Consider the following 27461-nt stretch of genomic DNA (forward strand, 5'->3'; position numbering starts at 1 on the left):
TCCTATGAACATCAGGAGAAATACAACCTAGCGAGATGGACTATCTTCTACATCGATGTATTGGAGGTATTGGAAGGAAGAGCCCCTTTTAGCATGATAGTCGGCCATGTAAACAAACAAACTTAGTTCTTACAAATCATATGAGAAGTATCAAGAGGGGCCATTCATCTAGGTCTGATTTGCTAGTTTATATGGAACATGCAAACTTTAGTTCTTACAAATCACATGAGGAGTTTTAAAGAAACTCATTCACTTGGGTTACATGAACAAGCCTATCTCAAACTCCATATTTGAATTTGTGGGAACTAGTTTGCAATTCCAAATTTATGAATGAAACAATGTCTAGTTCACCCTCCATTAATTAGATGAGAGAACTCCTGCTCCATGGGACTGGGAAATCCTGTTTCATCTATTCCAGGAACCTAATAAGAAAACAGTCCATATAAAGCTCCTTAGATCTATCTAAATCAACTCATTCCTTTCAATGGATGCTGAAAAATCTCATGATACAGGCAGCTGAATGAAGAATAATATGATTTTATCTTCATGTGAAAAGCGCTCGAAGCTCGTCTGCCTCTCGAGCCATTTCGTCCATGCTTCTGTCTGTCCTGTCCTTGTCCAAGTCGAGCTTGTCCTTTAGTTCCTTCTCCTTCACATCCATCTAGAGAAGATAAAACATGAAGATCCATTTAGTTTTCAACGTCTAAGGATAGCCAAAAATGGAAATAAGCAACTGGTGAAACACGTCTAAGAACAAACAGTAATATAAAAGCATGGAATAATCTCTTACAGCATCGTAGACCTCATCGTTCTTCTCAAAGTCATTAGCTTTTCTTGGGATTATATGGATGTGCACATGGGGTACCGTCTGACCTGCCTGAGGCCCATCCTGGTATCGCAATGAACCATAAGATACTTTTTTTAAAAAAAAAAAAAAGGAACCACAAGATACCTTAGATCAGTGGAGATAAAAGACAACAATATCTCAATGTTATAAAAATCGACTCAGTGTGTTGCCCACGTTGAACAAAGGTTTGACTACCAATTGACCCAGCATGATATCATCTGATGCCATTTCATAGTTAGTTTTAAAAAATTCCGGATCACAGGAGCTTCTCCCAATCTATGCATGGGGTGGGGGTGCAGAGCCACTACTTTTTTCTGAGACAAGGGATCCCTCCCCTATGGTCAAAGTGAACAGGGGGTGGGGGCCCCCTCACCCTTCCCCTCTCCATGATTTATTCAATGAGAGGAAGGGGGACGGGACCATTGTCACCGCTTCCATCCCCAATTTCTGGTGACAATTGGGCTCCTTCCCCATTGATGCCAAAAGAGTCACCCCTCTTCCCTCTCTGGGACGTGTGGGGAAGAACTTCCTGGCTGACCAAGCCCAATTCACCAATTAGACTAATAAACCCAACTTAGCGACAGGGTTTTACCCCATCTCTAGACCATACTAACTTCTGACACGAACAAGGAGTTGGATCCGATTCAACTGAATGGTTTTGTAACACTAACTTTTCATAATCAAAAGAAAGAAAATAATAAGCAAATTATTAAACGAGATGGGATGAAAAGAATTCTTTTGCTTGAAACTCACTCCACTAGAGGACTTAATGAGTTGAACCAGTTTTTTTTCTTGGAGGTAATGAGATAAACCATTTGTTTGTTGCATCTAGTCTTATTTGATTTTTAGAGAATTCATCCATCTTAAATCTTCATGTATGACCATGAGTTATCTGTGGAATTTTTCACATGCCACACTTGTAGAGCAGCCAAGTTTTTTGAGAAAGCGCAAATCAATCAATGGTTTTAGGATTAAATGCTGATATTTTCTGATCTCATCCCCTTGCTACTTCCATCCACTCCGCTGACACCCCTCCCATTGACCCACCAAACTACTTATCATCCTTCAGGTAGTGCTGGCATTCTTTTCACATGGTTTCCCAAATTTTCGACCAATGGAGCTGAAGGTTCAACTACATCTTAAAGCCCAAAAGCTTATAAAGTAGAGAAATTTTCTAACTGAATGAGATGAGAGATTCCTAGAATTCCCTGTTACCAGAAAGTCAAAAAGGTCTGATTCTGCAGTCTGCAACAGAGGGATATAGTTTTCCACCAAGCCCTGAGTAGCATTACATTATTTGGATGCAGAATCCAAGTTTACTGCCTTTCCACAAGAGATTATAAAAAAAAACAGCAGCCTAAGCATACACATGATCAAATCCAAGTAATCAGAGTTCTAAAAATTTTCTTTTGAGCCAAACAGGCTTGAGTGACTGAACTCAACTGAGACCTGTTATTAGATTGTACTTGTCCTTTTTTTTTTCTTTTTAACCTGAACAAAGGGAATGATCCTAAAGAAGAGAAAGATACAAGAGTCTCCCAGAGATACAAGATTCCTACAAAATATCATGTGATATAAGAAATCAAAATACTGTACAGCCAAAGTATTGCCTACAATAAGCTGTTGCCTAATTACTCCAATTTTAGCTATTAGGACATTAATTTCGTGAAGTTCATGTTGCTTGAACAAACCAACCGATATCTAAAAGTCCCAACGAGTAATGAAGCTTTCAACTTCCTTTAGAAAATAAATTCTCGAATGAATCTTCCTTTGAATGGCAGCGCTAGAGAATCCATGTGAATTAAAATAATACAGAAACTTAGCAGGATCTATGTTGACAAGGTATGCTGGATTTATTCAACCATCTCTCGAGTTCATTCATGCATCGTACTCATGTATTGCAGACAAACTCATAGTCATATGGATGTAAAAAGAAGCATAAAAAAGAAAGGGATAACAACAGTAACTAAGAGCTTCAAGTAAAGCAAAATGCAAGAAATTATGGGAAATAACAAAAAAATACAGGAAAGCTTACTTGGATGGAAAAAGTAATCGATGATGCATTATAATGACACTCAAGCCGACCTCCTACTTGTTGTGCAGTAAGCCATAAATCACTAGTCTCTTCAGCAGTTAGATCCACAAACCGCTTTACTTCACGCCTTGGGCATACAAGCACATGTGAAGAATGTTAAGGACCAAATTGGATTGAGAACAAACATGAGGTCCTTCAGAGTACACATCAAATAGCATTAAACCAAAGAAAGCCTTGTATAACACAAAAACATTGTTTTAGCAGACTTATGATGCAAGCCCACCACACACTAATGGAACAGGAAATAACATAACATTGAGCCTCCTCCAGAGGACTAGCCATCCAATGACTCTCAACCAAACCATACAAGGAACTTTAACCTCTCTCAGTTATCTGAGGTAGGGCATCACAGCTCCCTGTGCTGACTCCCAAAACCCTCATCAAGGCACCTGGACCCTCTTTATGGACTCCATATTGCAGTAAGCAAATCCACACAACTCTTACATCACTTGTCAGCATCAAACTGCCCCAAACAAGAGACACATCCTTTGATAAAAAGCCCCAAGATTTCTTCCACTCATCCACGGTGGGACATCACACATCCTCTATCACTAAACTAATGTTGTTAGAACCCATGCAAGAATATAGCTTAAGTCAGAATGTAAGAGTACAATGAAGTAATATGCTAATGCATTCATGACAATTGTATGCAGGCTGAATTCAGTCGTTTGCAGTCCTGCTATTCCACCAAACTAATATTAAACAAGTCTGCTGTAAACCTGTGAAATTGGACAGCTTATACGTGCCGAAGAATTAAAAAGCATTTAAATCAGTTATAGACATGGAAGAACTATTTCTTTTAACAGAAGAACTAATATTTAATAACTACAGGAAATAAAATAGTACATCATTTGTTGATAAAGCACATCTTTATGTGCATCAAGGCAACATCACTGGAAGGGTATCATAATGTTCAATATATGCCAAGAAAATGTGTAAGCCCCTAGTTTCATCAAACTGAATAGGAAAACATGATTCCTGGATTAAAAAGGATATGACCTGCAAATTCAGAAAAGCAAATAAAAATAAAAATTAATAAAACAAAAAGGACATATTGTACTACAAATGGATGACCAGCATAACTAATGATACAGATGGAAGCAACATGTATAAACATTATATACACTTGCTCAAAGAGAGAGAGAGAGAGAGAGAGATGCATTAGGCTTGCTTGCTAGTTAAAGGATCATCTTCTAGAAGAGGACCGAGGTCCTTTGAATGTGGTTTATGTTTGCAATTCTCATAAGTCACTTCTTCAATTTACAACTGTTCCGGAATTCACTGCTAATATTCCATCATCCGACCTGTTATAACTACACTGGGTTCAACAATGTCAATCCTTTTTCTCCCCTATTTTGTTGCCAATGATTGATACAATTAAACCTTAAATAATAAATTCATTCCTAATTTTGACTTTTTAATTTTTTATGCTATCTCAACATTTTCATATCTCCCACACACATCTTACATGAATAACATTACTTCACTGCCCAAACTTCTGCATCGAAAGGTATAACCGATCCAATAGCTGTCATGTAAAATGATCTCCAGCTCAAGTAACATTTACAAATGACTGACAAAAAAAATAGAAAAGATACATTTAAGAGGTTATAAAACTCATCTAAAGATGATAGTCATCCATGAAGTCGCTCAGGTGCCATATATGCATTCAATCAATTTTTTTCTAAACCAACAAATTTCAATGTAGTCCATTTTGATTCTCAGAATATCACGCAAGCGCATAGTTTTTTCTTTATTTTTACTTTTTTTAATAACAAGTGCTCAGTAGTTTTCTCTTCCGAAAAGCCGACGAATGTGAGGGGGCTTGATAAACAAACACAAAAAATACCTCATACCAGGTATGATAGGCCTCAAATTCACCATTGAATACGATAGCTGCGTGGAGTAAAAAACCTCCTTTGGATGTATCTTATACGGTCCGAACGTATAAGCTTCCGCTTCCATCTGCAATTCCGGTAAAAAAAAAAAACACTTACAAAGAACGACATAGAATCGATTAACAAAAACTACAGAAAACTTCTTCTTTCAGTCTATACCTTGGACGCCGCGGTTCTGACAGAGAGACAAGAAGGTCGGGTAAAATGCGCTTCAGAGTGGAGAAACACACGCTTACGAGACAGACGAGGAGAATAGGAGCTGAATCGCGAAATGGGGGTGAGAAGCCCTCGCCACTGTAGCTGACAACAGAGACTGTCTGTAATGCGTGAATTGGGTCGAAGAAGCCCCTTTAAAATCCGCATTCTCAACATTATTCGCTCCTCCGCGGCACCTCCATTGATGCGAGTTTATCAATATATAAATATTATTTTAAATTTTATTTTATTTTAATAAAAATATTAAATAATAAAATAATATATTTAATTTTAGCGTTTTTTGACCTTTTTTAATGCAATTCATTATGATCCGTTTCATCTCGTTCTCGTTCGCATTCTTTTAGGCCAGGATTTTAGGGTTTCCTTCTCTTTTAGTTGCAGACCGTCCTCTTGAATTTATTGTATCTGAATGCTTCGCGGTTAATTACTGGAGCAGATCCATGTGGAGGGCTGAAAACTGAGGAGATTTTGGATTCTGTCTCTTGCTCGACAATGTTAAGCTGTTATCTTTAGCCGGTGAGAACTATTTTTTGCTAACATCTACTTTGTTAGTTCATCCAGGGTGTAGGATATATTGCAAGTTATTTTTCACTGAATAAGATGAAATCTCTTCAATGATTCATTTTGCGCAATTTCCGAGTCCCGCAGGCCTGTTGGAAAATGACGATCATTGGCACTACGAAGTAGATTCACCGGTCTACATTTTTATTGAGAAAATAGTTGTGAAATCTTCAAGTCCACTTTGTCTAACACTCGATTGAATTAAGAAGAAGTTGGAGTTTTATCTGTGGAGATTTTGGACTTCTTCTCTCACTCGACGATGTTGCAGAACCATCCATCCTCCATGCACCCGTCTCCTGCTAGATTAGGTCTGACAAACCCCAACTCTCCTTCCCTTCCGATCCAAAATGTCACACCCCCAAAATTCACTTCTACCTCTTCCCAACCACAAATCCCGATTTCAATCGGGCCAACAACTTCTTCAACTCTTCTCTCTCTTCTCCCTCCCCTCTCTCGTGCCCAATCCATTCTTGTTCAGATGGCTTCCCTTGCCACCAAACTTTTTGAAGTTTCCCCACACCGTGCTCACTGGGTTTCTGCTTTTCGTGGAACCCTGCCCACCTTTCTTCAGTCTCAGCCGCCGATCTCTCTGGACCCTGCACCATCCTCAACCAAGGAAATTCTCTCCATCTCCACTTCATTGCAGACTCAGCTTTTCGAGTCTGTCGCTCAGCTTCAAGAGATCCTTGACCTTCAAGAGTCTCAACTCAGGACCTCTAGAGAAATTAAATCAAAAGATGCATCTCTTCTTGCGTTCACTAAAAAGCTCCACCAGGCAGAAAATGTTCTGCAGCTCCTCCTTGATGACTATGCTGATTATTGCCGTCCCCAAAAGAGGCCCAAAATAAGTGCATCACCATCAGAATCTGCTCCTTCTGTGTCCTTCTCTAAACTTAAATTATCAGACATTTTGTCATATGCTCATCGAATCAGCTACACCACCTTTGCTCCACCAGAATTTGGTGCAGGTCAGGCTCCACTTCGTGGAGCACTTCCGCCTGCTCCACAGGAAGAACAGATGCGAGCTTCTCAACTCTACAACTTTGCTGACTTGGATGTAGGATTGCCAAAACAAGCTGAAGCAAAGGAGAAAACAGTTGAGACTTTGATTGAAGCACCGCCTCCAGTAGAAGCCCCACAGGTTGATCTCTCTGCTGTTCAGGGAATGGTGATTCCACCGATTCCTTCTGGTTGGCGTCCCGGAATGCCAGTTGAGTTGCCAGTGGATATACCTATAATCCCACCTGGCTGGAAACCTGGGGACCCAGTTCCATTGCCACCTTTGGATGGGCTTGTGGCTCCTGCTAGTAAGGGAGCTGATGCACAGAGGCCAAATGTTCAAATGCCTGTGCCAAAAGCACCAGAACCAATACAAGTTCGGTATGTGCAGCTGGATATTAATCCTGATCAGGATGAATACAGTAGTGATTATAGCAGCTCGGGAAGCTCCGAAGATGAGGAGGGCGACTGAGTGGTATGTCTCAAACTCTTTGCACAATATTTTATGTCTATTTCAATATAGCGTGATTTTGGAAAATCTAGCGTCAGACATTCATTAAAAACGCCTCCAACCAGTGAAAGCCATCAAATTTATCTTATTTGTTAATACCTAAGTAAAAAAAAAAAAGGTATGGTCAAGGGAAAGGGAAGTACAGGTTCCTGACTAATGGCATTCTCCCGAAAGCCATTAAGGACATGAGCAGATGAATATGTCCTGGGTGACCTGTCAGCCAAAAAATTACCTAATCTTTGTAGTACCAATAAGTGATTTTTTCATGCCACATGTCACCCAATTACTCAAAGAGCATCTAAGATCCTCCTAGGATATCCTATACATCTTTCACCCAATTGATGATATTTTATGATTCACCTTCTACAATCAGTCTGAAAGATGTCTGTTTAGAAAATGACTGATAACCTAAAAATCTGATTTGATTGTTCTGAGTTACCTAATGGTTCTTGGTAGGGGTAAAGGAACAGTAACAATTACACTTGCTCCTCTTCTAAATCTGGGCCTTGATTGGGTTTCTACCATTCACCATCAATGTTAAGCTTCCATCAGAGTGGAATCCAGTTCTCCTCTCCCTGATGGCTGCTCTACAAGGAACCACTAACTTGTCTCTTGATCTTATGCTGTAACTCCCTGAATATGACCAAGGTCTATTTGGATTATATTTTTTTCTGTTTTGTTGCAATTAGGACTTCCGCAGATGATTGCAGCTGATGGACACTTGTTTCTCCCTCTGTCCAAACTGTAGAGAAGGATGGAGCATCCACATAGAGCAAATGTTATTCTTTCTCATTAACCTTAATGTTTCAGAATAGGGAAGGCTTTTGAGAGTACCCATGGGGAGCCATTTCTTTTATCCTCATTTAGTTTGCAAGGCATCCACTCAAGCATGTGCTTTAGAAGAAGACTAAATTAGCTAATCTTGAGCTTTTGTAGGGACAATGATCCAAAGATGCGGCCATGTTTTTTTGCTTATGACAGCACTTTGAGGCTTTAGCATGATGTGGTGTGGCAACCTATGAAGTCCTATGGGTCGTTTTTGCTAAAATTTTGTGAAGATGATCTGTTGGACTATGCACCAATATTGTTTTATTGATACTAGGTATTCTAGTGTACACCTGTGATATTTTGGTGGCTGTATTAGGTGGACTATGATGTTCTATCCCAATGTAGTTTTCAGTTTTACAACTTGTACAGATTTTATTGCTGAGTTTGGGTATCTAACTCGTGATGATGTGCTTATTTTACTATCTCTACTGTTTCTTTTATGCTGAGTCATCCACAGAATAACTGAATTTCCTTGTGATCAAGCTACTACTGTTAAAGATTTTTGTACAAATCATGAATTAGCAACAATAGTGAAAGCTCTATTTTTCTTTCTTCTTTTTTTTCACTGATATTTTTTTAGCAAAGATAAGACCAAGTTGGAATATAATAATGAGCCATATGTCCGAAAACAAAAAATTGAATCGTGGGCAACACTTCAAAGTTTCTATTGTCCTGTGAGAAATTTGAATGATGTTTCCTAATTATGTGTTACATTCTCTCTGCCTGCAGTGGTTTGCAAATTAATTCCATTTTTTTAATAGCAGGATTTTTATTAATAATAAATATACAAAGACTACAGTAAAAAGAAAATTACAATATGAGATTGTAATGTCAACAAGAAGTTGATTCATTCTCCCTGCTTTTGCTAAAGTATAAGCTAATGTGTTCCCCTGATCATAGTACATGCATGAAGTTAATTTGTCTATTCATGAACCAGTTCCCCTTTCACCCAGTTTATAACAATCTTGGAGTAACCTTCTACAAACATGGTGAAATAATTCCATTGTATTTTTGTGATCCAAGGTAAAGAAACAATAATGGTTTCTAAGCTCAGTTTCCAGTGTCTCTTTATACTTGTGGGTCTGGTAAACAACCTGTTATTGAACTTTTTTCTTCTGTTTTTTCTTTTCAAATATCTCTTATTGAACATTGTTTGGTTCCAGTCATTTAGGTTTCTAGCAGTTTAGATGATATCATTCACATATTATCCAATGTTAAGTTGAGATTACCAGAAAATTGAGATTATAGCATCTTAGAGAGGCCTGCAATAATAATTTTTTTTTTTTTTTTGGCATAACAAGAAACTAGTTTGTTGGACCCAATTTCATAGAACATCTTTTGGTAATGGAACCATACAATTGAGATAAATCTGTTGGCAAGTTTAAAGCTCATTCATGGTAGGCATAAAGTGTTTCTTTAAATGACAGTAGCAACAAAAAAAAAGCTACTTTCTTTTATCCTTTTCAGCAAAATAGCTTTCCTAGACCCCTACTTGTTTCAGCAAAATGGATTCCAAGCAGCTGAAGCCTGCTCATTTTGCAAGGCCTTTTTTTCCTTTACGACATATTAATTAGAGTTTGTGAGGCCCTTTTTTTTTTTTTACAATCTAGTAATTAGGGTTTGCAAGACCCTTTTTTATTTACGATATATAAAATTAGGGTTTGCAAGAAAAAGAAAGGAAAGATGATGTCTTCATAATCTTTCTAAGAGAAGGCAATACCAATGGAAAGATTCATGGTCAGTTTTCTTTTGTCTCTTTTTTGTTTTTTGGAAATCAACAGCTTCTACCGGTTTGAAATGACTTCGATTCTTCTAACTAAAGGAGAATCATTTTCTTACTAGTGAGTTAAACCCACCGGTTGAGTTTGTCATAAAAAAATAAAATGACGGGAAAATTATTTTCGATTCGATTATTTTCTCATTGAAAATTTTTCCTATTTAGAAAAAAATTCTCTTATGTGAGTTTGTCATTGAAAAATAAAATGACGGGAAAATCATTTTCCATTTGATTACTTTTCTCATTGAAAATATTTCCTATTAGAAAAAAGTTTTTTTACGTGAGTCTGTCATTGAAAAATAAAAAGACTGAAAAAATCATTTTCCGCTTGATTACTTCTCTCATTGAAATATTTTCCAATTAGAAAAAATTCTCTTGTGTTTGTGTTGCTAAAAGAAACTGTAGAAAATTTATTTATGACATTTGTATTTATATTAAAAATAAATTATTTTTATAAATAATAAAATAAATTAATAAGTAGGGTTTTTTATAGTTTCCTATTGGATCAATAAGAAACTCATTTTTCTATATTTTTGTACACTTCTTAAAGATAAGATGAATCAGAAATAAAGAAGAATAAAAAATTCCCCTCTCTAAAAATGGAACAAATATTGGAAAATTTTGATCTCAATGAAATTTTCTTACGACAGTTTTTTGATTGACACGAAGCAAGCGTATATATATTTTTGCTTATTTTTCAGAAAAAATATTTTTTTTGTAAAAATTAATAGTTTTCTAGGGTTTAAAGAGAACATGGACATAGATATAATTTTGAATATTATTTAAAACATAAATGCAAGAGATAAGTTTGTAAATATTAATTTTTCCACACTTTTCTCCTATAAAATTCAACATGGTATCACCTCTTTGCCCTAGAGAATCTCTTCTTCCTTTGTCTTCTAAAGAGTAGCTATAATGCAATTATATTTTGTCTTTCAAGATATTCTAACTAAATGACTTAGTAGTTTACAAAATATATTTTTGACGTAAAAAATGTATAAACGTAAACTTTAATTATGGTGTCGGTGTGTTTAAAATCATGTAAAGTCTTCTAATTCTTCTTGGACATAATAAAATCTAACCCGATATTCATAGACAACTGCTTGTAACATTTGAAATAGTACATTTTTATATTACAACTAACCTAGACCGAGTTAAAACACACAAAGTGTAACGTAACATGTACATAAAAATGAGATTTATCACATAATATATGTGTATATATGTATATATGTATGTATATATGTATCGTTGATAAACCGCCACTTACTTGCTTGAAAGATGGAATATGTAATTATAATGTAATTTCTAAGTTTATAAACATGAAGCTAAGTGTTGAAATGAATGACAAGAAAATCAAACTTAGAAATAAAATCAGAAAAACAATTTTTTTTTTCTTTTTTTGTGTATTTCATAATCTTATATGTACAAACAAGAGAGCAAATATTGCTCTAAAACATGCTCAAAGCTCGATTATTATAGTAACAACCACCGCTAGGCTTTAGAGGCCTCAGGAGCACATTATGGGGGTGACTGGTTTCCTGCAAATTCGATCCATGACGACGATGAACGCCATGATCAGCTCAGAGCTGAAACCCGGTCGAACAATCAAGCTGAAAACGTCTTCGCTAAGCAAAATCGTGGTGTTTACTTTCTTTCTGCAAATCTCTGCTACAACCTTTCCATTCCCTTCCCTTATCTTACAATGTCGCCTTCTGAAGCAGCCATCGATTCGAAAGTCAGGGGAAGAGGTACGGTTTCTGCAGCTACCCATGAAGACTTCGATTTCGTCGCTGGTTTGGAGTATGGATTTCTTATTCATGGAGAATAGCGGTGTTTTGGTGCATGTTTTTGAGTATCCGTCGCCTTCAAATCCGTTCCACTGGTCATGCATGCTAAGCATCTGATAAATGCCCCAAAAAAAAAAAAAAGGATCAAAGGTTAGCGTTATCGAGATGGGTATTGGTTAGTATAGAATTTCATACTGGAAAAGATTGCATTTGAATCCGTTCCGGAGTTTCAGAAACAAGTTGTGGGAAGTGATGATGGTTGATTACTCACTCGAGGTTTCAACGTCAGTAAGGCTCTTCCACCACCATCCATGAGTACAAGGCCTCCTGTTTTCCTTGTGTAGTTGTCAACTCGGAAGGCTAATCTTCCGTCTTTGTCGAAAACTGAGAACCCATCTGTGCCCTGGAAGGCCATACTTGACTTCTTCCACACTGTCAGAACTAATGGCTTGTTGCTCTCCAGTACTTGGCTCTTAACTGCACAGCTGTTCTCTGTGGGATGTATCTTTGACATGAAGAAGAATACAGAATAAGGCCACAGAGTTGAAGAATATGAAGAAGAATACGAAGAACAATCTGAAGAATGAGAAGATGGTTGATGAGACTGAGGTGTTTGAGTGCAGATATGGGAAAGGGGGAGAGTTCTTAAGGAGTAAAATGGTCATGGAAGGACGTGGAAAGAGAGACCTTTGTGTCGAATGTAGGATTCTTTTTGAGGATTTTTTTAATGGATTACACGAGTTCTTGACATGGGGTTACGTAGGCTTGAACTTTATGCCGCCATCAATGACCTGGTATTCTGAAAAATTTATCAGATTCTATGCTATTTATACAAAAGGCACTGCAGGGCAGAAGTGCATGACAATTAGCTAGTCACCCATGTGATGGACTTGGTGATCATTTCATTTTCATCTTTACAAGAACTTTACCAGGTCATTTCTTGCACCATATTATGGATTTTCACAGAGATTTACATATAGAGACCTCCAAAAGCTAGTCATTTGGACAAGTATATCACCCTATGTAGATCCAGGATTTGAAGTATCTAATGGTAATTACTCTGGAAGAGTTCCCAGCTTTAGCTCATCATCTTGGATATACTTAGAAATTACCAAACTTTAATTGTTAGTGAATCCATAAATTCAGATAAAGGTTTGGAGATGAAATTCATGGATTAAGACAGAATAGTTTCTGGTGTAAATAATTCCGTTTGGGACGGAACATTCAGCGATGACTCATTTGATTAGTTTATGCCAGACTAGAATGTCCATTGGGGACCCGTGAGTAAGAATTAAGTTCTTATTCAGGGTTATTCTATCCACAACTGGTTTTTGTGTGGCTGTAGTTGTCTTAACAAAATCAATAGCTGCATCTTCTTTTCTTTTTCTATTGGGCATGGGACAAGGAACGTCCATGATTTCTGAAGCAAGTTGCATTAACAGTGATTGGCTGTTTAAACATTGTCAACTAAAGAGTCTGAAGATTAGGAATGGCAGACCAGAGTAGGGTTATTCTTTATCTTTCTGGTTTAAATGTACATGGGTCATGTAACTAAAATATTGATGCTAGCTAATTATCAAGATCTGCCCCATGTTTTGAGCCACAAACCACCTTACAGTGACTAGTTTAAGTGGAATTATAATACACTGCCCCCAGGATTAAATTCAAATGAGCCATCTGATGTATTGTAGGGTTTTTGTGACAGTGAAGGTGACAACCCTAAAGACAGAATTAGGTGAAACCCATCATCTAATTTGGTTGCTAGCCAACAAAGAATGTCCTGCTCTATTCCTCGACCAAATCCCTTTTTACTCTAGGCTCATATATCTCCTTCCAAGTTGAGGACAAGACAAAAATCTCAAAAGCTTCTACTCACCTAATGCCATGTTCCACAAGTTGGTTGCCTCAAAACCAAACCAGTTTGTTCTACATCACCCACCGGTTTTGCTAAAGCATTATCCACATCTTTGTGTTTTTAGGGTTTAAAACACTGAATTAGTCAACGTGAATGTATCTGGATGTTAACAAAAGGGTTTACACTAACCAAGTGTTTCTTCGCCTTCAGTCGGCCACTTCCAAAGTCCATGCTAAAAAGTGAGAGAAAATGACCACCACAGCAAAAATAGAGAAAGGGTTGTGGACCTTATCAAGATCCCTGTTTACGGAAAACTGGTGGTGAAGAGGTTTGTCGATAACGTGGCTAACTAGTTAAGACGTGAACCATATTAGAGCATGCATCAAAAATGCCAATTGTAGATTAACAACGCTGTTTTGTCATACTATAAGATGAAGATTAGAGGGACAAAGCTGAATGAGTTAACCTCCACTAAACCAAGATAAACGCAATTAATTAATCAGAGGGAAAGATGCACTTTGAATTAGAGGGAGCAATGTGTGTCCACTTGACATGCAGCAGTCAATGTGTTCACCTTTTCCTCTGGAGGGTAGGTAGTATTCACGGACTAGAAAAACTCCCACTTGCACTGCCTCTCTTATTTGTGGAGTCCTCTATGGTTTTTAAACTGCCATCAAACTGTTTCTAGCTTTTGACTGGTTTTTTGTTTTTTTATCAATGTTTCAAGTGCAATCCAGAGAGTTCAGTGATGTTTCATGGTAAGATCCATTGATGTTTAGAGGTAAGAGGAGAAGACCCTAAAACCCAACCACCCTTACAAATGCAAATTTCAAGCTTTTCTAGCTGTATCTCCATTGATCCTATGAAGAGGTTATGCAAATTACCACTAGAATCTGCATTTAGGGTTTGAGGTTTAAGGTCTTCAGTTAGTGATGAAGGTAGCTTTAGTAATAGGAACTTATGTTAAGAACATTATTCTCTATTATGAATCTCAAAAATAACTATTAACTCCATTAACCCCATTTTTATCATTAGAAAGAGAAGCTACCTATATATGAAATTATGAACTCTTTTACTTCTAAGAAATACTATTAGCAACTTATTTTGTTTTGGGTAGTACAAAATACTTCTCACCTGTTATTCCCAATTTGGGATATTGGTAAATTATGATTATTTACAAAAAAAATGTTATAAAATCCAATTCGATTGAGTCGGTTGAATTAGTTCGACGAAAAGAAAAACCTGAGGCATATAATACTAAGTCGGATTTTAAAACATTACTAACCAGTGTTATGCAGGATGCATCACTAATAGGCCTTCTTGCACTTTATGTCACCTACTAATTATGTTGTTAAACACAGGGGCAACTCAAGTATCACTTGTGTTTAATGTAATAAGAACTATTAATTATGTATACTATTATAAGACATCAAGTGACACAATATGTGGATGGCTTCTGATAAAAATTTAAAAATAAAAACTCATATTTGGGGACTATTGATTAGAAGAACTGATACTATCTTTTATGCAGTTCATAGCTTGGGTAATTGAGGCTAAACATATGCAGTTCTTGCCCAAACAAACTCATTTTTAAGATACTGATGGCCACAACACCAAGAACAACCACTTTGTTTCTTTCCCTTTTTGTAAGAAATAAGAAACCTTTGCCTGTACTTTTTTCTGTAATTTTCTATTGACACAAACACCTCCTAAATAAAAGCAACTTCCAATGATACAGGATGTAGGAACAAAATCCATGAAGACCACTTTCAGACACTGCCCTGAACTAAGAAATTCTTGCTGCAATTCATACTTGATGTAATGATGTTACATTCAATCACCAGCAACAGCATACACCCAAGAGAAAACTGGTTGTGCAATATTAGACTAGAACTGGAATACTTATCATTCAAAGATTACAAAATGGGTAAATTGATGACACAAAAAGGTTAGCACTGTCAATTAATTCCTAATGATCATTCAAGTAATGCCAACCAACTGCAAACAGAGCTACCAATAAAACTTTGAATAACAGCTTATTGCTAAAAGTAGATGAGGATGGCAATGGCTGGGATGAAGAAGGTTCTTCTCCCGTCTTCTTTCCTCTCAACCTTGCAGAAAACTTTGAAAGCAGCTGTGGTACCAGCCCACGCTTAATGTGAACTGCAAGACGAAAAAAAATGGGTCACCAGCTATTCAGCTTCTGAGGATGTGCATATGGTAAAAAGTGATGAATGGAGAGAGTTTAGTAGACAGGCAACCACAGAAAAATGCTTAATATTGCTCAAGGTGAAAAGGCCGTTGTTGATTGCTGCTAAGTTTCGTTTCTTCTTAGCTAAAAAACCCATGACACCTTACAACATTCTGAAAGTTTTTAACATGGTGAAAAGTCACTTTTACGGAAATGATTGTATCATTGTTAACAAAACAAATGGAAATGTGAGACCGTCTGAAAATGGTCTAATCACCCAAAAAACAAAAATAAAAAAAGCCTACAGATTTTCTTCATGGGAGTCTCCTAGAACACAGTCACCTGCAAAGATATAACACTTTTCTCCAGTCTGTGGAGCATTAGATTCCAGACAGGAAACTGAATGCGTAGGATTTACTAAAGATTTTTCAATCAAACATTCACACTAGAATTTCAAATCTATTTTAAGACCTTGCAAAGTAAGTATGTTGACATTAACAAAACAGCCAACAGAAGAAATAACATGTTGTACAGATTGTCACACAAGAAGGAAATGAGATAAAAAACTGCACGCAGACCTGCTTAAGCGGTAGTTATTCTTGTTTTGGAGAGGCAGTTCAGTTCTAGCAGTGACATATGTTCCTTCTGTGAATATTACCAGAGGGTATAGTTCTAATGTTGTTCATAAAGTTTTTACTGATAGGTGACCGATTACTCTCTCATAATCTTATTATTTTACATGGTAGCAGTCCAGGCATGATTCCAATGTCCCGCAAGACCAATTTTTTTACTTCTTTCTGACTTTTCTCCCCCACTCAAATCTGTTTTGAGAAACAACAACAGCAAATTGTCCTCCTTTCTATTGTTTTCTTCTTCTTGCCACACCCATAGTGTAGTGTCTGAGTTTTTTCCATGTACCTATGAAAGTGGGAGATGGTCACACTCTTCAAACCAATCATACTACTCCAATTAACCAGTTTTCAAACTTTAAATTGTGCAAAAGAACAAATTATCTGATCTCGCCTGAAGTGGGAATTGGGTTTGTCAGTATTTATGAGGTGCAGCCTGAGAAAGCAAGACGACAGAACCACTAAAGGTAAAAAATGTTCAATGAAGGGATGATAAATTCCATAAGCTAGATGTAAGAAACAATATAGATGACAGTATGGAGGTTAACTAATTTACTAGCCCAACCTTCTCGTTTATGGTTAAAATAGTCAATTGACTTGTGGAGAATCCAAGACAAGACTCATTTAGAGGTTGCATGTCACATATTAAAGCATCTGAAACTGCATAGAAAAGGATTGGTCAATCAACCACATGGTAACCTAGATATACTGGGATACTTGCAGATGGAATATGCTAGATCAAAGGTGGAAGACACATGTAGGTCTGTTTAACACCTTTTAGCCTAAGGAAAACAAACGAACAAACTATGATGCCTAGTCAAGTTGTCACTTATATTGCATGTGAGATTGTATAGGTGAGCTCATTGATTGTTCAAAACTTTGCCGGTTATGCCAAGTTCAATGCAAAATAATCAAGTTTTGACTCATACTGCAAGCGAGATTGTACAGGTGAGCACGATGATTGTTCCATTTCTCTTTGCAGTTGATTAAACCTATAAAGATGTGATGTAACAACCACGCAACTACCTTCATTCTTCACAACCCAGTATTTCTTGAAAACCAAAGCACATTAAGGGGGGTTAGTGCACCTTTGGTTCAACTTCAAGTTTAAATTCAAATAAATGATCTAATTCAACTTCAAGTTCAAGTTGGGTGTTAGTGTGGACGAGTTTAAGTGCTCTGGAAAATAGTTTCCAATGTTAGTGCTCCAAAATGAAAAATATAACCAAAACAAGAAAATGAGTAACTTGTAATAATATACTTAAATATAACATATATAACTAAACACCAAATTAACCAAAAAAAAATATGATTGCTACACTAATAAGTAATTTAATGTAGAATTAAAATATATTAATATAATAATTAATTACATAAGATATTATATTAATTAATGATTGCAGTTTATTGTACATTAATACAATAATTACGTGTGACAATTAACTGTGTACTGATTAATTATAAATAAATAAAAGAGTAAAAAATAACAGAAACGAATATAATAAATAAATTAATTGTTCCTTTGGTCTCCATCCTTCACTTCTCAAATGGGTCCTTTGACTCAAATGTCCCTTTCTTACTTGTAGAGGACAAGCCACAGAAATGGTTGTTTTCCTCTATTTCTACATCAAATAGCCATCACACAATGCTCTTACTTCCCTACAGCTTAAATTAGTAAGAAATTTACCCTTTATCACCCTTTAAGAGTACAGCAGGGTCACTATCCCCCACTTACATTTCACCAGCCAACTCCTAGTGCTTCTAAACAATTAACAAGGGGACATGGATTTCCCCCTTTTGCAACAGGAAGAGGCAGCATGGGAGATTGTTCTTTCACCTTCAGCAAACAGAACAAGAGACCCATTCTGCCAGTGTTAATTTTCTCAAGGAATGACTTCCCCTGTTTACTGATGTCATTCAGTCTCAATTGGGGCCTTGTTGCAGATAATTCATTTCCTGTGGTGTGGCTCAACGTATCCATGTCTCAATCAATTGAAACAGAAGATAACTTTTGGACTGAGTAAAGAGGTGGAAGAAGATGAGATAGTGGCATAATGTGCTTGGGTCAAAGAACAGCTTTTGGAGAGTCAAAACCCCCACCATGCACGGAAGAGAGGTAGAGCAATCAAATTAAAAGGGCAGGCAGTGAATGAGAGAACATGACTTGAAGACTGATTCATGGCCCTCATTCATCATCATTTCAAATCTGCCAACAACACTAAGTGATATTGAATAGCATGTGAAGTCACGTGCCTTCCAAATATCCAAACAAGAAACAGAAAAGCCAAACGCAGCCACACCATCGCTGCCACCAAATCATTCAATAGCCACTGCCCTCAATGACTCTTCCCTGTCCTTTCACCAACAGCACCAGTTCCATTTCCATCTGACATGAAATAGCATATTCTCAACACCCACCAAAGTAAAAGAGAAAAAGCCCCAGGCTACAACAGATACCAGACCCCTTTCATAACCAGAAACTCTCCTTTCAAAACCAAAAAGGTCAGTTGAAAGCTAGTGGGAACTGAACCTTCCAATTCCTTACTTTTACACCAACTTTATAATATTGTGTGCGCTTTCTTGTAGCATAACATAAGACTGAAGTATCTCTATTCTAGGATTTCACCTCATAAGCAGGGCAACTCTCACTGTACATACAACATCATCTCCTTAAAGTGCCACAACAGAGATGACTCTGTTTTGGCTGAGTGAAATAAAAATAAGATAAAAAAATGGGTTACTTTAGAATGTGAAGATTGACTAAAGAGCATGCGGCCGGAGCTCCAAGCACCCAGAGTAGTCCAGCAGCTCCTCTATCATCTGTTGGATATGGTCGTCTTCTTCGATGGGACTGTATTGCTGCAGCTGGTGGTGGCTAGTGGTGCTCTCCATTTGAACTTTCCTCGCCCAATTGGCCTCCCCAGACCTCACATTGGACTCGTCACATTCTGGGGAGCTTTGGCTGTTGTTAACTTCCCTTTTGGGCTCTTTAGCTTACAGTCGAACTAGTTGCAGAGAAGTCAAGTGGCAGCGATGCAGTTTCGCTGTCAGAGCAGCTGACAAGAACTTGGTAGAAGATGAAGAAACATTGGGGTAGTAAGGGAAGTTGGTTCTCCCCCTTGGTCCGCCCATTAGTCTTGCTGCTTCATCGTAGGCTCTGGCTGCATCCTCTGTTGTCTCAAATGTTCCAAGCCAAATTCTTGTTTTCCTGCATACCCAGGAGAGGGAGACGATGCCGAGAGACGGAAAAAAAAATTCAGGAAGTCTGGTAGCGAGAGGCAGCCTCCCGACGGCTTCAACAGGATGAATCAGGATTTGGGGCGGAATCCTGATTCAGCCACTTAAGCCTTGGGCGATGTCAACTGAATTACATGTTTCATTCACTTGAAGCCGGTGGAGGTGCACCACTAACAGCCTCAAGTGAATGAATCATGTAATCACATGCACTTCAAGTTCAAGTTCATGTTGACTAACCCCTTAGGGGGAGGGTTAGGACAAAGAGTCTCCACCCAAGTCATCAAAGGCATGAAGAGTGTTGAGCCAAGAAACACTCTGCGCCAAGATTCTGTCAACAACATCCTTCAATAGAGATGCTTTTTGGTTGAAGTACCATTGATTTCTTTCACACCATAAACCCCAAGGAATTAAAGCTAGGCAAGATTTGAGCATGATTTTACCCAGCGTTGGGAGAGGAATGCCAAGACAAAGGGATACAAGGTTTCTGAAAGTTGGAGGATGACAAATCAACACATCAAATTAGTAGAAGAAGAAACTCCAAACTGCCAAGAGAAAGAGCTGTGCACAAGGATGTGGTCGATGCACTCGTCCGCCACACCACAAAATTCACAAGAGGTGCTGAGCAGAATAGAGCCACGCCTAGTTAAATTCCTTGTCAAAGTCTTCCAGTGGCAGAGCAATCCAGATAAAGAATTTTATCTTGGGTGGCTCAGAAAGCGGTCACAAGAGAGAGGCAATTGGCTGGAAAGGGACAGTATGGTCCAACAAGCATCTTGTAACATGACACCCACATAGAATAGCTTATCCACTGGGGAGTCCTAATGTAAATTTATTCCAACACATTGGTTAAGCTACAAATCAATTGCTTCCAAATCATTGAAATCCTGCCTAAAATGAGCATTCCGGTTGACAGTATGAAGGTTGCCATTCTCAATAATGTCAAACAAGAGGATATCTTGGATGCGAGGAAAAATATTTCTCAGCGGAGCGTTAGAGACCCAAATTATTGTGAGACTAAATTTTACTGCCATTCCCAGCTGCAAAGTAAATACTCAGCATAAATGCTTGTAGTTATGAAAGATGTATCTCCAGATAGTCAACAACCTCCTACCTCAACTCTCCCAAGCCACCATGAAGCATTAGTCTCAACCATATTCTTAGTAACAAAAGCGTACCAAGTAAGTGGCACCACTTAAGGACCGTTTGTGCCACCACAGAAAAACAAAAAAACCAGAAAATTAATTTTCCAGTAACTAATTTTCTCATTGGAATTTCCTATTAGAAAAAAAATCCCTTTTACTGGTTTTCTTGCGTTTGTGCCGCCATAAGAAATTTAAGGCGTTTGTATTTACACTAGAAATAAATTAATTTTTATAAATAATAAAAAGAAGGCTAAAGATGAGAAGTAAGTGATCAAGAACCACTTTCGTGCTTCTTAGTTTACTTTTCCTATAGTTTTTCATCTTTTTTAATATTTTTTGAAGTTAATAAGAATCGAGAAAAATGAAGAGGAAAATTTTCCTGTCCCCAAAAATGACACAAATCCTGGAAAATTTTGGTCAATGGAAAAAAAATCCTAAAGTGGTGATAGGCTGGTGTGAGAACGCATCCTCTCCTCCGCGGAGGCATTGGGATACTTTTAGGGAAATTTTAGAAATTACCTCAATTGTTTCTTGTACTTGGACTCACATTCCGAGATCCGCAAATTCGGCAGCAGATATGCTTGCCAGGCAGGGAGCTACCCTACAATCGCTGGTTGTAAGGGGCATGCTCCCCCAAATTTTGTAATTTCTCCTGTTTTATTAATACATTTTCATTAAAAAAAAACAATGGAAAAAATTTCCTGTGGCATTTTTTCCTAAACTTTCCAATTGACACAATCACACCCTTATTGAGAAGAGCATCATTTGTCTATCTGATTTGCCAAATGCCCAAACCACAATTTTTCTTTGGCCTACAAATATCACTCCAATTGACTAGATGGTATTTAAAATCTCTCGAAGCTTTGTTGTGGAGGAAGGCCCGTCTAGCTAGGTTTGTTTGTACTTTCTCTTTTTAATAGTTTATACAACCTATTTCAAAAAAAAAAAACTCTCGAAGCCCCTTCCCAAAGAAAGTCCCTCATAAGATTTTCAACACTATTAGCGACACTAACGAGGCAGTGCCAGAAAGAAAGGTAATAGGCAGGGTTACCAACAATGAAAAATAGGATCAGAGAGAGCGTGTCTGCCTGCCTTAGAAACACCTACTTTTCCAAGTGGAGAGGCGAGTATGGAGCTTCTCTAATACAAAGTTCCATGGGGTTTCGTCAATCTTTTTAGAAAATAGAGGAAGACAAAGCTGGGTACCAAGGGTGTCCGAACTGCATCTAAGCCAAGCAGCCATCTGGTTCAAATCCAATTGAGGAAGATTAAACGCATACCTTGTAGTCATTTGCTGATTGATTTTTTGTCGGGACATCAACTCAAAAATGTAAATAAGAGCTTTGATGCACTGGAGCTGATTCATTGTGCTGACTCAAAAATGACAGTGTCATTGGCAAACTGGACCAATGGGTTATCCAAACTTCCATCTCAAAGATAGGATTAAACCAACCACATCCATGGCTGATTTGAAGAGACTTGGTTGCCTTCAACAACAATGTTGAACAAGTGAGATGAAATAGGATCCCTTGCCTCAGCCCCCTAGAGCTTTTGAAATACCCACACACACTACACTTTTGAAACAATGAATCATGAATCTCTGCTTTGGAAAAGAATCACTTCATAATAATACCACATTAATATTTTAAAAAATAAACTTTTAAAATATCATTAATCATAGCAGCAGAAATGCAGAGAGAGAAGAAATTTCACCTTTACTTGAGCATCTCTCTTCTTCACCAACGCGCTTCCTTAAAACATTAAGCAATGACCCAAAGTACAATGCCAACACAGTGCATGTAAATGTGATAACGTTGTACGGCATGCTGAAGTCGGGAGTAGTCAGAGGGACGAGTAACACTTCAGTGTAAGACTGCACAGTATTCCTCGCCTAAAGGCAAAAATAAAAAAAGTTTGTATAAAGTAACTGGTGGATAACAGAAAAAGAAAATTACTCAGAAGTCCTTCTCTAGTCAGTCAAAAGAATTAGCCTGAACAAGTTCACCTGAAATTTAGATATCAAAGGTGAACTGCTGGAAGAGTTCCCCTCAGCATAATGAATACTTGCTTGAAGACCAGGAAAACTAATTACAGCTGATGGAAGATCAAATCCTTGATTTGCATCTGGAGGATATTCATCGATGTGTAGAAAACCCTGCCAAACCAAATTGACTGAAAATTAAAATGATGTTCTCAAGAGATCACCTGGACTGCATATCTGCAATAGTTTCAGTTAAAAACTGACAACAAAGTAAATGAATACTAAGGTCATAAGCAAATCACAAAGGGAGCACATACATCTGAGCTTCATTCTTACTACAATCACAGACATGATGTGGTAATTCCAAAAACCGACATTGCAGTCAAGTCCACATTTCTAGGAAGTATTGCTGGAAGTTTCTGAAGTGCAGTTAGTAGATTTAATATAAGATCTTTGCCACATATAAGAAGTCATCCTGAGCATCCATGGCCTACTTGGCCAACTGGAATGAATCAAATTCCTATATGACATTTTCTCAAAATATAAAAATACATGATACATTCTAGAGTCAAATATAGCACCACTTTCTCTGGAGTGTTGTCACACAAGATAAGCATGCTGCCTGCCTGCTGGCCTGGCGAATCAAAGTGATCTTCCTATCAACTGTCCACCCATTTAAGTGCAAAAAACACAGTGGAATCACGCAGCTGTAATCTTCTGTTGGTGTCAGGTTTTGACATCTTTTCTTAATAAAATTTTCAGCCCTTTCCTAAAAGAATATATTTGGCTACTTTGTCTGAGTAATTCACAACACAACCACAATGACACTACATGTCTACAAATAATGTTTAATATTATAATCCATGGTTGCAGTGAACTATGAATAGTCCCATCCCACAAGAATATTCTGACAATTCAATAAAGTATTCACTGCCTTGGATGAAGTCCTTTTTTTTCCCCCGAAAAATGTTGAGAATTTCATTACAAAGGAAGAAATAATATACAAAATGACGGGCTTGTAAAGCTCAACCAATTAAAAAACCACTTTCAAGTCTTAAGCAACCTATAAGACATGTAGGAGCTGCATAGCCATTTAAGACCAACACTACGAGTTGTCACAGCAGCTAACATCCAAAAATTACTATTAACATGAGGGTCCAACTCTATGGCAAACAGCAGTAAGCCGGGAAAAAAACAAAAAAAACCGGAGGGCTCCAACAGTCTCAGAGGTGCCAAAAAGATTGTCCGTGGAAGGAGCATCAACATGTCTGATGGATAGAGTGTAAGAAACTAAACTAATCATGCAAAGTGTCAAATAAGGGGAGTCCATTGTTAGACTAGGAGACATTCCACTTCACACTCGTTACTTACTTCAGGCATATTGTATGTGAATTCTTAACCGATATCAGACAACTCTACGGATGTTTCACTATTTGATATGTTAGAAATACTTGAAAAGGAAGAGAGAAAAATGAAAAAACCTACTTTATCAAACTCCAAGGTTATTGCAGCTGAACCCACATCACAAGGTAATTCGAGTTCCATCTCCATCACCCCAGGTGAGACCTTGTCTTCTGAAGGTGATACTCTGATCTTCTTAACCACATCTGAGAAGGGTTGGGACCAACCATCAACAAAAACTTGCAAAGTATGATAATAAGCTCTAACATACCATGGTACAATTTGGAACACCACAACCTGTACTTTACATTCATCTCTACTTGATCTAAAACTCAAATCTGATAACTTGTCTTGCTGGCCCAGTGATTTTAGTGAAATAGCAATTGAACCTCTTTCATTCCCACTTCCCATTAGAAACCTGCTTGTCAGGAATGGAGCTTGAAAACAAGTCCACTCAATTGGGAGCTTCCAACTTATGCCCACATCAAGAGGTCTGTCATCACTATAGTCCTCCACGGAAAACTGATACATAATGGAGGAAGTTGGGGCCTGCAATTTATTTGCTTCTCGAATCAACCTGTTTGGAATAACAGATACTTCAAAACCAGTGTTCTCTTCTCCCAAATTTTCAAGTTTAGAGATCAAAGCTCTCTCAAATTCAAGAAAAACTGAGCTAGTCTTAGCAAGAACACATTTGCCTGCTATCTTCCTTCCAAACAGTGAGCTTATAGACCAATTAGGCTGAAAGAAAGAAGACCCACTATGATAAGTACTTGCACGTTGTATGCTTGGTTGGAGCACAACAGTCAACGTCTGTTCAAGTACTATGCCAGAATTTGGTCCAATATCCACTTCAGCAAACTCTGCTGAAGTTATTCTCAGCCGTTGAGAATGATAAAATCCCTTGTAGATAGATGGCCTATCCATGATAGCTGCAAGGCCAGCTTTGTCCCGACAAGGAAGCAGTTTCAACCACGGAGTAAGATTTTCGGTGCACACAGCTTCACGAGGCAGTGCACCATATCTTAAATAACCTGAGTGAGACCTAAAACCCCAGTCTGGAGCAGAATAAGAGGCAGATGATTCTAGAAAATTGACTGAAGCACAGAAGAGACCCGAAAGAGCATGAGTTAAATTTTTCCAGGTAGCATCCACCACATTAAGTGGGACGTCAAAAACTGCCCAAAGCTCGACTCCAGGAGGTTTGGCATTGGAACTTGAGATGGGATCAAACCCACCCCAACGTTCATAGTTCCAACGGCCCTGTGTGAAAGACAATTCCATTTCACGAATTCGAAATTTCTGCACCTGTAGTTTAAATTTGAAATGCTTTAATGATGCAGTCAATATTGAAACTCCAAACTTACAAATGGAACCCCAGAATTGCATATTGGAAAGCGGTAAATGCAAAAATTTATATTTTGTTTGCTTCAAAGAAGATAAAAAATTCAAAACTATGCTGAAAAAAAATGTTGGAAGAGAATTGCCCTACCTTGTAGCCAACCTAATCAACAAAAAAATCCAAAATACATGACCAAGACCATGAAAGCATCAATAGCAACAATGGAAATTTCCAGAGTGAGGTCTTGACTTCAAGTCCCACCAGTAGTATTGGTTGTATAGGGTGTGTGGGTGTGGTGTGGGTGTCGGTGTGGATGGGTGTGTGGGTGTGTGGGCGTGGTGTGGGTGTCGGTGTGGATGGGTGTGTGGGTGTGTGGGTGTGTGGGGATATGGGGATGTGATCAACATTGAAAAAAATGAATATCAATATAGCAATCCAAAGCAAATTGTCACAAGGCAATGAAATAATTGATTCACTCTACTTCAGTATCATGTTGTACAGTTAATATCTAACTTTAGGATGTTATAGTTTGCCACTGCGTTATACGCTAATATGCTGATTAAGAACAGAGTGGCGTTTAACAGCACAGTTTCTTTTTTCTTTTGAAATTTTATGATGCTATACGGTTGTAGAGCCAAAAACTCCAACAGCCACTGCCTCTGACATTAGGTAAGCAACATAAGGCATTTATCTTTTGATCATGAAGACATCTTTGACCAGCATCTGAACATGCTGGGAACTAGCCAAGACCAAACCCAGAGTTTTAATTTGATTAACCCCCAGAAAAAAGTGATAAGATTTTCAAAAATCATTACTTTACCGATGAACGAATAGTCGATAAGCCTGATACTGCCATGACAAATTTAACAACAATGTAGAACAGGTTACAGTCAAAATACCGATGATCCGGCCACAGCTCTTGTTTCTTTAACAGAAAAAAGCAGGAAACCGCATAGGAGAACCCAAAGTTCAATCAACTAGAGAATAAGAGGAGTTACCAGCTGATAAACAGCCTTGGGAAAAAGAATGTGATGGCGGCCATATGTCTCAGTTGACGGAACCCTGTTTTCAAAATGAAAATGAGCAAGAACTTTGCGATCCGACAAGGGTCTCAGAAGTAATTCCTCTGAAAATTCTTCTTCTTGGTTCTCTTCTGCTCCGACCAACTCCAACAAGAATGGAAAAACGAACGCTTTGGATAGAAGAAGATAGAAGAGGACTGAGCAGCGAAACGCCATTAAAAGCTAATTGAAAGTGGAAAGTATCAAATTCGTCAATATACCGAGGTAAACTTCTAACAAACAAGACTTCAGAGACGATACTTGGTGAACTTTTGCCCGTCAGTATACAACGATGAGAAATGGGAACGTGTCAAAGCAGGGCGATTGTTGATCCATCTCTACCAAAAATGAACGGAGAGGAAAAGTCAGGCCATTGATTCACTGAACGAACAGAAACTCATCCAAAACACAGGCTGCGAGACAAGACTGAAACTTTCTCCTTCATTTCCTCTCTTTCGAAGTATTATTTCTCGTACAGAACAGTTATAACGCAGGACGAGAAATAGCCCATGGACCCAAGTAAATTGAATTACTTGAATCTTAATTTCTTCTCATTTCATATCTTTTTTCTTGTCAGATATATTTAAAATTACAATTTATTTTAGATTTTTTATTTTATCATCGTTTTATAATAAAATGAAGGTAATAATATTATTATAAATATAATTAAATATTTGAAATTCTAAAAGATATTTTTTAAAAAGTATAAAGTTAGGTATCGAAGAAGTCGGTTTGGACTTGAGTTCTGCCTCTTTTTCTTCTTCTCTAAAACCAAACACTAAAACTATTATTTCTTTTTATTTTCTTTTCCCAAACGTAAATTGAATTACTTGAATCTTAATTTCTTCTCATTTCACATCTTTTTCTTGTCAGATATATTATAAATATATCGTAATTTATTTTATATTTTTGTTTTATTATTGTTTATGATGAATGAAGATAATATTATTATTATAAATTTAATGAGATATTGAATGTTCTAAAAGACATTTTTTAAGAATAAAAAGTTAGGTATCGAAGAAATTGTTCGGACTTGAGTTCTGCCTCATTTTCTTCTTCTCTAAAACCAAACACGAAAACTATTATTTCTTTTTTTTTCT

The 27461-nt window shown here is 37.6% G+C and overlaps 4 protein-coding genes across 6 annotated transcripts; 1 reads left to right on the forward strand and 3 right to left on the reverse strand.

Annotated features, from left to right (window-relative positions):
- Window positions 1-115: 115 nt before the first annotated feature.
- LOC137965880 (bifunctional bis(5'-adenosyl)-triphosphatase/adenylylsulfatase FHIT) lies at window positions 116-5215 on the reverse strand. Its single transcript, XM_068812255.1, has 5 exons — window positions 5000-5215; window positions 4797-4907; window positions 2883-3029; window positions 791-889; window positions 116-661 (listed from the first exon to the last, which is right to left on the reverse strand). The coding sequence occupies exons 1-5, from the start codon at window positions 5210-5212 to the stop codon at window positions 545-547; spliced, it is 687 nt and encodes a 228-aa protein (XP_068668356.1). The 5' UTR covers window positions 5213-5215; the 3' UTR covers window positions 116-544.
- A 157-nt stretch (window positions 5216-5372) lies between these two features.
- Window positions 5373-8377, forward strand: LOC137965865 (mediator of RNA polymerase II transcription subunit 4). Of its 3 annotated transcripts, none has more exons than XM_068812237.1 (3): window positions 5373-5572; window positions 5705-7091; window positions 7817-8377. In XM_068812237.1, exon 2 carries the CDS (start codon window positions 5877-5879, stop codon window positions 7086-7088), a length of 1212 nt encoding a protein of 403 aa, XP_068668338.1. In that variant the 5' UTR covers window positions 5373-5572; window positions 5705-5876; the 3' UTR covers window positions 7089-7091; window positions 7817-8377. The 3 variants fall into 3 exon arrangements, with proteins under 3 accessions (XP_068668338.1, XP_068668336.1, XP_068668337.1); XM_068812235.1 differs by having other exon boundaries at window positions 8064-8377; XM_068812236.1 differs by having other exon boundaries at window positions 5373-7091; window positions 8064-8377.
- Window positions 8378-11151: 2774 nt separating this feature from the next.
- On the reverse strand, window positions 11152-12146 carry LOC137966685 (protein LURP-one-related 12-like). The gene is made up of 2 exons (XM_068813372.1): window positions 11794-12146; window positions 11152-11635 (listed from the first exon to the last, which is right to left on the reverse strand). Exons 1-2 carry the CDS (start codon window positions 12034-12036, stop codon window positions 11243-11245), a joined length of 636 nt encoding a protein of 211 aa, XP_068669473.1. The 5' UTR covers window positions 12037-12146; the 3' UTR covers window positions 11152-11242.
- Window positions 12147-15159: 3013 nt separating this feature from the next.
- Window positions 15160-26815, reverse strand: LOC137965768 (uncharacterized). The gene is made up of 5 exons (XM_068812106.1): window positions 26299-26815; window positions 24043-25266; window positions 22582-22731; window positions 22290-22467; window positions 15160-15540 (listed from the first exon to the last, which is right to left on the reverse strand). The coding sequence occupies exons 1-5, from the start codon at window positions 26536-26538 to the stop codon at window positions 15347-15349; spliced, it is 1986 nt and encodes a 661-aa protein (XP_068668207.1). The 5' UTR covers window positions 26539-26815; the 3' UTR covers window positions 15160-15346.
- Between the last annotated feature and the right edge of the window lie 646 nt (window positions 26816-27461).

The sequence above is a fragment of the Aristolochia californica genome, unplaced genomic scaffold (assembly GCF_029961685.1).
Source record: "Aristolochia californica isolate CCGP_79_NKW_82.1479 unplaced genomic scaffold, dmAriCali1.0.hap1 SCAF_5, whole genome shotgun sequence".
Lineage (NCBI taxonomy): Eukaryota > Viridiplantae > Streptophyta > Magnoliopsida > Piperales > Aristolochiaceae > Aristolochia > Aristolochia californica.